Genomic DNA, 11,084 nt, shown 5'->3' with positions numbered 1-11,084 from the left:
GTACTCATATATTTGGCAAGTCCTAATTGATACACCTCACATTGAAGTGGCCTGGAAAAGATCACCATTTGGGATAGAGCGGTGTGATCGCATTAGAGGAGCCTCGCGTGGCGTTGTAAGTGGGTGGTTGTGTTCCACACAGAATTTCTTTACAATATAACAATCACTTTTCCTACATAACCCAATGCGGAATGCTGTTGGACAATTAACTCTTGTGATGCCCCTGGGACATCGCTTCTTATTCGGTGAGTTTATGTACTTCTTGGCTCTTTCGCCTTCCTTGTCACAAACCTATAATCTACTACAGAATTTATCGATTACCATGGACCGTCTCCCATCACGTACCTTAACACCAAATCCCATCGCTAAGGCATAATCTCTGTAAAACTTGTCTGCTTCTTCCAATGTCAAAAATTTGGAGTCTAGAAGGTCATTTTCAGTTAGCTGCTCATAATTTATCCCGTTGTGCTGCAAAATATCACCGGACCGAGACATGTTGCGAGTAGGGGTTGAAGGATCGGGAACATTCTGACCTTCGTGGGGTGCAGATGTTGAAGCAAATCCATTACAAACGGTACCCATGTCTTCCTACTGCAAAATAGATATATTTTTTAAGTAAGCAATTCATGAACTGTTCATTCACATGCAATTCTATACACACGAAAGTGCAACTGCATTCTCAGACAAGTCAATACAAGCTACTGTTTGCCAATCATGTTTTGACATGCAATCACGAATAACATTTTGCGCAACTAACAATCTAAAAAATTGAAATTCCAGTTTCAAGCCAATTATTCAGACAAAATACTACCCATAATTGTACACCCTACCAAATTCTACCCAACTCACTCAATCGAACCAATTTGAAGCCAAATTGTCAAACTCAATGGGAAACATCAAGAGTAATTTTAACCCAAATTCTGAAGTCCCTAAATATATCCATACCTTGAAATCAAACAATTATCAAAACTATCCACATGAATCCATACCCGAATAACAATTTTAAGCCAAATTCTCAAATTAAATGGGAAAACGTCAAGACCATACCAAACCCATAGTGCAAAATACCTTAAATTAACAGAGCACAACAGAGGAAGGAGTGAGCAATTCGTTGATGGATGTGCAATTCGTGGTTGAGCTTTGTCCCATTACATTGATTCTTTGTGAAGTGAGCTCTGTCCCTTTGCATTGATTCTCGTTTGTGAAGTGAGCTCTATCCCTCTGGATTAATTCGTTTGTGAAGTGAGCTCCGTCCCTCTTCTGAAACCAAACTTTAACGTGTGGTGGCTTCAGGTTAAATTGTTGCAAATGCCTGTTTCTAAGCCTGCATAAAGGAGGACGATGTTCAATCGGTTCGTCGATTTCGACATGGTAACTGGTAGATGAATATTTGGGGCCGATTTTGCCAACGTTGCCGCCGGACGGCTGTGTTTTGATTGGAGAAAGGGTGCGGGAGAGAGAGGGTAAAGATTAAGAAGCAGATGAGATCTGCGTTTTTTGTTTGCCCTGACTCAGAAGGATTCTTTTTTTTGTTCAGAGGTTACCTTTTTCTCTCTCATTATGGCCTACCGATTCAGCCCTTGTTTTTTGTTCTCATCCGTTAGATCAAATATATCTCATCCAACGGTCAAGACTCTGAAGGCATTGTATGCCTGCAGTCATCATAGAATTTCCGTTTAAGGTGACTGAATGAGACTAACAAAAATATGTGATTACTGAATCGTCATAACTGTATAATAAAATAAATCAAATAAAAAATATTCATTGTAATTAGACCTAGCAAGAACGGAAACTAATCCTTTAGTTCGAAATGCATGTAGTACGTACTTGTCGAACAGTTGAACGGAAGGAATCGTTTTACCTTTACCTATTTCTTGAGAATTTTGGGGACGAAATTCTTTTAAGGAGGGTAGAATGTGAGATCCTGTAAATTCTTAAAATCATTATTCGAGTTTTAAATGAGAAAAAGAATTTACTTGTTGCGAATGAGATTGGTTACAGCCAATGTGAACAAGTATTTTTGGATAGCTTTGCTATGTGTTGGTGAGATTTCACAACAAAGGCCTGCAATGAGCTGGGTTGTTTGGATGTTAAATGAAATTCCAATATGAAATTGCAAATTAAATATAATATTATTGTTAAAGATAAGGATCATAAGGTAGCAGTCAATTGGATTTTAATTGGATCCCTTTGTATTTTTAATTATTTCTATTTTTTAAGGATGCCATTGCTCTTGTTTCCATTTTTCTATTAACCTGTTTGATGAAGACTCATCGGCTTTTGTCTCAACAGACTAACAGAGACTCCTTTCATGTAGTTTCTAGTATCAGCGTGATTATTAACGGGTTTGGGGCGGGTTCTGTGGAGGTCTCACCTCCCTTTCACTCTCTGATCTCTCAGCCTTCAAGCTTCGAAAGGTAAAGTGAAGGGCCTGAACTCTGAGGCTATGTTTAATGCTGAGAGTGAGAGTGAGAGTAAATGTTAGCCCTTAATTGTTGATTAGTGCATCGGAATTTGAGAGTGAGAGTAAATTAGGGTAAAATTTGAGAGTGAGACATGCAAAAATTGAGAGTGAGAGCTTGAGTGAGAGTGGGGCGCACTTTGTAAAATCACATGCGGATGGATAAATTGAGAGAAAGTGGGGGTTGTGAAATACCATTGCAGCCCGTCTCTTAATTATTTGGGCTCGTATTAAAGTGTTGGTATAACTTAAAATGAGGGGGTATCATAGGAAACAAATGAAAGCCAGAAAAGGAGCCAACAAGAGGGGGGCCCGCATGACAGACCTGGCTTGATGCCTCCAGCTGATGCGTGACAGACACGGACGGTCCAGATCTTTGGACCGTTTCGGCTCAGCGGTCCAAATCTTTGGATTGTTTGTTTTTTTCTTTTATTTGCAGCCAAAACAGACATGTGGCGCCGATTTGACCATCCAAATTAATTACCGTTGGTGATCAGGCTACAAATAAATGACCATTATAATTAGAATTAAAAAATACAAAAAAAAATTCAGAAAAATTCAGAAAAAATTAAATAAAATTTACAACGGCTATTTCATCACTTTTCCTATAAATTGAGCATTCACATCTCATTTTTTCACACATCTATCTATCATTTTCACTCACCCATATTGTAGAAAAAAATTTCTTTTCAATTTCAATCATGGTAAAGGGTCTCAATTGGTCCAATGATGAAGAGGTACCTTTAGTTGAAGCTTGGATGCAGCTTTCTCAAGATTGTTGTATCGACTCTCATCAAAGAAATATGGATTTTTGGTGTAAAGTGTACGATGAATTTATTCAGAAGAATTCTCAAGCCCTGGCTCATGGGTGACAACTTGGGGCGGTCCAAGCTCACTTCAAAAAGATAGAGCAAGCCATCACGAAGTATCACAAATGTATCTTGGTGGCGGAACGATCACGTACTAGCAGGCAATCACAAATTGATGTGGTGAGTTTCTTTGTTAATTAAATTCAAATATTTTTGTTAGCCAAAAAAAAAATCAAATATTTTTATACCATTTATTTGTTTTCATTGATTTGATTTCATTGATTTATTTTCATGTTATTAGGTAAGCTTTGTCAATGCACGGTACCAATAACTCGACTCGAGGAACCGTCCTTTTGGTTGGCACCATTGTTTTACCAAGATACAACACTTTGTGAAGTGGCAACATGAGAATGCCAACACCCTTACCGAGTTTGACATCCCCACTGATGCCGATATCGATGACGCAGTTTGATTGACCGCGAATGAGGATCCCCCGACCTTTCAACCACTTGTCGGAGCTTGCTCAAGGCCACCTAGAAGAGATAAGTCAAAGTAAGCCAGACACGATAGTGCGCTATTTACCGAGGGTTTCACCAACCATGTTGAAGAAGCGCGGTCGTTGTCGAAACAACAAGAGCAATTCATGGGGCGGTTCGACGAACAAAACAAAGGCAAGAAGACTTAATCATTATAGGCAAGGACCTCAACACCATGTCGGAGAACAACGAGCGTTTTGGGAAGCACGACAGTGTGAAGTTATGGCAAGATAGAATTCAACTGCTGCAACTCTGGCCACTCATGGAACTTCAAGCTCAGGAGGATACCATCCTAACACCGACTTTTCACAATTGGACTAAATGTATTTTTATGTGCGTTTCAATTATGTTTGTTGTATGAATATGTGTGTACTCTTTGTCTTGTAGTTTTATGAATTTTAATAAATTATCCTATTATTAAATATCACATTTCCAAGTCATGAGCAAGCATCGGATTCCTTTAGCATTGGATTCGTTTACGTTTCCTAGATGATAAGCTTGCTTATGAGACGTTTATATTTCCAAGATGATAAGATTCTGATTCTATTAAATTTCACTTTTAATCGAGTCTGTTGGATTGTTATCTTTGATTTCACATATACCTCTATAAATATGATAGAAGTCTTCTACCAATCACTTGTATCTCTATCTTTGATTGTTATCTTTGATTTCACTTTCATACGCTTCAATCAATCACACTAATTTTTAGAATGTCTTCTACCAACGAGTTCGACAACAAGTTCGACGACTCAGATTATGAGATATTTCTGAATCAAATGGCGCTATTTCGTCAACAAATCACAAATCTCACGGCGTGTGCCATGGGTGCTGCAGCTGCTTATCAACGAAAAAATGAAGAACCAAGCCGATGAGGCACATCGAACCCAAGACGCCAAATACCTCGAGACCAAGAAGTTGGCCACAATCTTATAATGAGCAACTACTTCACTCCTGACACAAGATTTACTGACGAGATCTTTCATCGGCGCTATCGGATGCAGAAATCTCTATTCCTAAATATACTCCACGATGTGTGCAACCATGATGACTACTTCCAGCAAAGACAAGACGATGTTGGAAAATGGGATGCACGCCGGAGCAAAAGGTGATTACAGTCATGAGAATGCTCTTCGTTGGGTACTCAGATGATGCACCAGACGAGGGATTCCAGATTTCCCATGGCACAGTACTGCAGTCTTTTAAGAGGTTTATAAGAGCGATTCCGAAGATATATGGAGTGGAATACCTCTGCACCCCAATAATTGCTGATCTTCAACGGCTGTTACGTAGCGTGGAGGAATTGCCCTGTGGGACACCAGGGGGCATATCAGGGGCATTATCATACACCTACAGTGATACTCAAGGTAGTTGCCGGGTACGACACGTGGATCTGGCATGCCAACTTTGGTTGGCCTGGGAGCAACACTGACATTAGCGTCTTGGATGGCTGGTATTTTTTGATGCTGAAGAGCAGCAACGCAACCCTCAAGTTAGATACAAAGTGAATGAGAACAACTACACAATGAGGTATTATCTAGTGGATCGAATTTACCCCAAATGGGCGATGTTGATCGAAATAATATCGAATCCGGTAGGAGATGCTAATAAACTATTTGCAAAGTATCAAGAGTCCTATAGGAAAGATGTTGAGAGGGCTTTCGGGATTCTGAGGGCGAGATGAAAGATTCTTAAAAAACCAGCCAAAGGATGGAGTATCAATGATCTTGATTATATTATGAAAACGTGCATAATTATGCACAATATAATCATTGAAAACGAGCGGCCAGAAAACGAAGATGATGAATTAGATGATGACGTCGACCACGTTGAGGAAAGGATTACCCGAGCTGTGGCAAGATATGAAACTGAACCATGTGATGGAGGTGAAGGTTATCGTCCACGTCTTGTAGTGGAGAGGCTTTTTCGAGTGAGGTTGATTAGGTCAAGGGCACTCCACGATCGACTAAAGTAGGATTTGGTAAAGCACCTCTGGATGCGCCAAGGAAGTCGGGCCCATACACAACACCAACGTTGAACGTCAACATTTTATGTGTGTCAATTGTGTTTGTCGTTTATGTGTGTTACATTTTGTTTTGATATCAAGTTTCTAGTAAAGCACCTTTGTGTACATGTTTGTGTTTATTGTTTTGTATCGTATCGTGAAATGAAATAAATCGTGTTGTGTTTAATTTTCTTGTTTTATGTTTAATTATGAAATACAATGAATTGTGTTGTGTTTACCATTTTTTGCATTTTAAGCATTAAAAAATACCAAACAACTTGAAATATAGAATTTATAATTTGGGTAATAAAATTATAAATCCAAATATATTCAATATTGACCTTATATTAAATATCTCTTTAAAATAAAACCAATTGTATAATTTTTATAAATATTTAAGTTATAAATTATAACTTAACCATCACTTAATATAAATTAGGTTTAATTTAATTAGGTACAACTGTATAATTCTCAACTATTACTCTCAGCACCACTGCAGCTTCAGCACATATTACTATCACTTCTCATATCACAAAATCACTTTTCAAGTCATGTATTACTCTCACTCTCACTCTCACTCTCACCATAGTGGATAGCCTGAAGAGTGAAGGCTGTGAGTGTGAGAGCTCATAAGTAAAGAAAAGGAGTTTGCGGTGAGGAAGATAAAGGAGAGAAAGAGAGAGTTGATGTCTGATGGGGAGTCTTGGGTTTTGAGTAAGAAAGAGAATGAGTGGAGATAACATATTGAAAGAGAAATAGAGAATGATGGGGAGTCTTGGGTTTTGAGTAAGAATTAAAGAGAATGAGTACAGATAAAATATTAAAAGAGAATTATGGGGAGTCTTGGGTTTTGTTAATTTCCTTTAGACATCTCATTAATCAGAACATGGGCGACTGGGTTAAGAGCGGGCGGTGGGAACCCAACCCGCCAGCCGGCCCATTTTACTCGACTGAATCAACCTCATGTGTCTCAACTGGCCCGTGAATGGTGTGACCTAACCTGACCCGATGAATGAGTCAAAAATGGGTGGGTGAGTCGGTCCAGTCAGGTATATGCCCACCCCTAAGTTTATCTAGGGGTGGGCATGTGATGGGATGGGACGGGATGGACCTCATCCCGATCTCATCCCAGAGTTGTAGGTCGGGATGGAATGACCATTTTCAAAAATGGTCTTGTGTCATCCTATCTCATCGTTTGGGGTTTAGGGTTTATAAAACATATAATACATATAATTTACATAAAACATATAATTTATATAATACATTTCAATATATTTTATACATATACTTTAAACTCTATATATAGTCTATACTAGTATACTCTATATCCTATATGCTAGACTTTAGAGTATATTTGTATACTCTAGTATACTATATATCCTATATCATATATTAGTATACTTTAAAGTCTAAACTCTATATCATATACTAGTATACTATATACCTTATACTAGTATTGGGGTTGGGGTTTTAATTGTCCAAATCAAATAAATAAATAAAAAAACATTAGGATTGGAGTTTGGCCAAATAAATTTAAAAGAAAAAATTAGGATTGGGTATATATAATAAAGTAAATGATTATAAAGTCCAAATTTGAACTTTCACTATTTTTAAGACCCAGGTCCTTTTTTTATTTTTGCAGTAGGCCCAATTTCTACCAAACCGGTCCTTTTTTTCACTTCTCCGTTTCTTTCTCCGTCTCTCTTCAATTCCTTTTCACATTTCTCTCATTTTTCTCATTTCAAACTTAGCACCATTCTCTCTCTTCACTGTCACTCTCTCACCTCGATGCATCGCCGTCCGGCCATGGATGGTAGCGAGATCCACCTCCCCATGCTCGCCTCTTCCTCCTATCCCTTCCCATGGCTTCCGATCGTCCATCTAGTCACCAACGGCAACAGATCGACACGAAAGCCGAGAGTCAACTCCGGCGGCGATCTGCTTCTTCTGGCCACGACGAGGCACCAAATCTATAGGGTTTTGTCTTTCTTGTCGTTCTGAACACGACGGTACCCTCCGATCTCTCTTTCCAGTGTTCTTTCTCTGATGCCCAACTGCCCAAGCAAAACATACACAGACCGAATTTTGCACAAACTTGCTTTACCTTTACTCCGGGCTTTCGTGGTGAGGCCATCTTTCTCTTGAGCTAGAGTTCAATTGGTCAAAACCCAACATTAGAGAGCAGAAATAATTACTCTTGTATGTTTTATTTTAATCAGACTAATTATGTTGAACCAAGCATCTGACTTGATGTTGATAGATTGCTATGCCTAGTCTTTCCATGGTAAAGATTGACAACTCTCTTGAGTTCCTTATCCTTGCAAGTGATGGACTGTGGGATGTTGTCACCAATGAGGTTTGCCATGATTTTCCATTTTATTTACTCGTGAACTTTTTGTCCATGGGCTTGGGCATGGTGGAAGGTGAATGACACCGTGCCTTTGGAGCAGTAAACTTTTTGTTTTTAAAAAAATGAATTTTGACATCTAGCCTTAAGCAGCTGCCTGGTTTTTTCATATAAGTTATGTGTTTTGTATAATAGAAGGATTAAATAGTATCTTTTGGAAAATGATTATTTAACTCTATCATTTTGAGTTGTGAGTGACTCATGATCTTGTGGGTAGTTCCTTTGTGTTCCATTTCATTTCAAATAAACTTTTTCTTTTTGTTTCCTTGGTTGATACGTGTATTATCATACTTTAGTAGTCTATATTTTATCACACTTGAGTTACCTTTTGATCTACTATGATTTGTATTGGATCACATATATGTTTGTTTTCAGAGCTTAACAAACGTACTACTTTAGAAGCACTACATGAAGCCTTTTCTAAGCTTGGTGAAGTAGTTGAGGGTTTGTTGTTCTTCTATTAAATTGTATATTTTTTTTAATTTGTTATTTCCTTTGTAATTTGTTAATTCCTTTGTAATTTGTTAGATTACCACAATGGCTTGGGCAGCCAGGCTTGGTTTGAGGATGGAGGGCTTGAGCTGCTGCTGTTGTTGTTGCAGCTGCTAATATTAGCAAAGACAATTGCATGATAATTAGCATAATTCCTTCTAGTAAGAGGAAAAATGTTAGCATTGTAGTATTGGTCAAGTTTCTACTGTTGCTACTCCAATATCAATTTTTAATTGAAAGCAAGATGATAACTTTCTACTAATTACGATATTCCTGAGCATTTTATGTTGTTGTCTTTTGTAGGTTTTTGCTTAGATTCTTTTACTTTATTCATTATTGTGGTGACAGTTTTGAGCTTTGTAATTGAGTTTGGTATGCATTAGGTGATTATTACTGTCAGACAGTAGCAATATGTGATTGTTACTATCAAACAATAACAATACAAGATTGCCACTACTGAACAATACAATAGGTGATTGTCATTGCCGGACAGTAGTAATAGGTGATTGTCATTTCCGAACAGTAACAATAGGTGATTGTCACTGCCGGGTAGTGGCAATGGGTGATTGTCACTACCGAGTAGTGACAATAGATTATTGATACTGTCGGGCAGTAACAATATGTGATTGTGCACATAATGATAGCAAAAATTGGAGAAAGGGACGTAAAGTTTAGCAATTGTCTTGATTTGGATTCTTGGGTTTAGATAATTAACAATAGTTTTCATTTGGATTTAGTTTATTCCTGGTTTGTTTTTGTGTTTAGCTTCTTGTTAATATGGCACCACTGGTACCTTAAAAATGTTTGTTGATGTTTAGTGTTGCGTTAAAAAGTGATGTTTGTAGACATAATTTTGAGTGGATGAATTGCAGGTATCATTGGACAATACTTGATTATTACTTCCAGGCAGTAACAATAAGTGATTGTTACTGCCAGACAGTAACAATAGGTGCAGTAGTAATAGGTGATTGTTAGCAATACCTGATTGTCACTGTCAGGCAATAGCAATAGGTGATTGTTATTGCCAGACAGTTGCAATAGGTGATTGTTATTATCAAACAATAATAATATCTGATTGCTACTGCGAAGCAGTAGCAACAGGTGATTATTATTGACAGGCAGTGGCAATATGTAATTGTTACTATCAGGCAGTAGCAATAGGTGATTATTACTATTCGATAGTAACAATTATATTAATTATTAAAACGCAAAAAATTATGGATGTCTTATCTTGATTTTTTGTGTTTTATGTTGGTTACTATTTAACATGTTTATGAAATGAAAATTACCTAAATTATGATTTTTTATTTTTTATTTTTAAGTTTTTGTACTAATTGACACTGAAATGATGAAGAAGAAGAACAAGGAAAAAAAAAACATTTTAAAAAACACTGTAGCGCGCTACAGTAACGGCATTACTGTAGCAGTGCCAGTTTTTAAAATGTGGGCCGCTACAGTATTTCACTGTAGCGTATGGGCTGAATGAACAGTACATTTTAAAAAATGGACTTTAAAAAAAAACACCCTATATAATATTATAGAGTAATTAATATTATATTTATTGTATAAAGTAATTAATAGAGTTTAGGTTATAGTGTATAGTGTATAGGGTATTTAATAGAGGTTATTGTCACTACAAGAAAAAACACTTTGGGCGACGAACTGATTTTGTCGCCCAAAGTCCAATTTCGTCGCCCAAACCATGACGCCCAAGACTTTGGGCGACGAACGTATCATTTTTGTCGCCCAAAGCTACCTGGGGAGACGAATTTGGTTCTTGAAGTGACTTTGGGTGACAAACCACATGTTCGTCGCCCAAAGTCCAATTTCGTCGCCCAAACCATGACGCCCAAGACTTTGGGCGACGAACGTATCATTTTTGTCGCCCAAAGCTACCTGGGGAGACGAATTTGGTTCTTGAAGTGACTTTGGGTGACAAACCACATGTTCGTCGCCCAAAGTCACTTCAGGAGACGAACCAAACTCGTCGCCCAATGTAACTTTGGGCGACGAAATAAGGCTTTTTATCTTTTATTTTTTAAAATACTTTAGGCGACGAAAATTGTAGTTCCTCGCCCAAAGGGACCTTGGGAGACGAATTCAATTCGTCGCCTAAGGTTTTTTTTTTTTTTTTTTAATTTACTTAAAAAAAATTAAAATTTTTTTTATCCCAAAAAACTATATAACAAAAATGTATTAATAAATGTTTATATTCAAAAAATTTATAAATAGTAAAATGTATTAATAAATTTATAAATAAATGTATTACACAAAGAAACAAAATGTATAAATAAATTTATACAACCGCTTTGACCAATGAGTGAGGTCGTTCCAATATTGACATCTTTGTTTGCTTAAAGTTCGTGTAGTACACGTC

The 11,084-nt window shown here is 37.4% G+C and overlaps 1 protein-coding gene across 1 annotated transcript; it reads left to right on the top strand.

Annotated features, from left to right (window-relative positions):
* The first annotated feature begins 4,887 nt into the window (after positions 1-4,887).
* On the top strand, positions 4,888-5,487 carry LOC147277568 (uncharacterized). Its single transcript, XM_086255663.1, has 2 exons — positions 4,888-5,170; positions 5,276-5,487. The coding sequence occupies exons 1-2, from the start codon at positions 4,888-4,890 to the stop codon at positions 5,485-5,487; spliced, it is 495 nt and encodes a 164-aa protein (XP_086111789.1).
* The last annotated feature ends 5,597 nt before the right edge of the window (positions 5,488-11,084 follow it).

This window comes from Dryas octopetala, chromosome 8 (genome assembly GCF_963921425.1).
Source record: "Dryas octopetala chromosome 8, drDryOcto1.1, whole genome shotgun sequence".
Classification (NCBI taxonomy): domain Eukaryota; kingdom Viridiplantae; phylum Streptophyta; class Magnoliopsida; order Rosales; family Rosaceae; genus Dryas; species Dryas octopetala.
The sequence above is the reverse complement of the archived record's forward strand: the minus strand, read 5'-3'. Positions and strand labels throughout refer to the sequence as shown.

Excerpts from the sequence above, each read along its gene's own strand:
- LOC147277568 (XM_086255663.1), top strand. The coding sequence starts at position 4,888 with ATGGGATGCACGCCGGAGCAAAAGGTGATTACAGTCATGAGAATGCTC. Across the intron at positions 5,171-5,275 it reads CACCTACAGTGATACTCAAG|AGCAGCAACGCAACCCTCAA; the intron begins GTAGTTGCCGGG and ends TTGATGCTGAAG.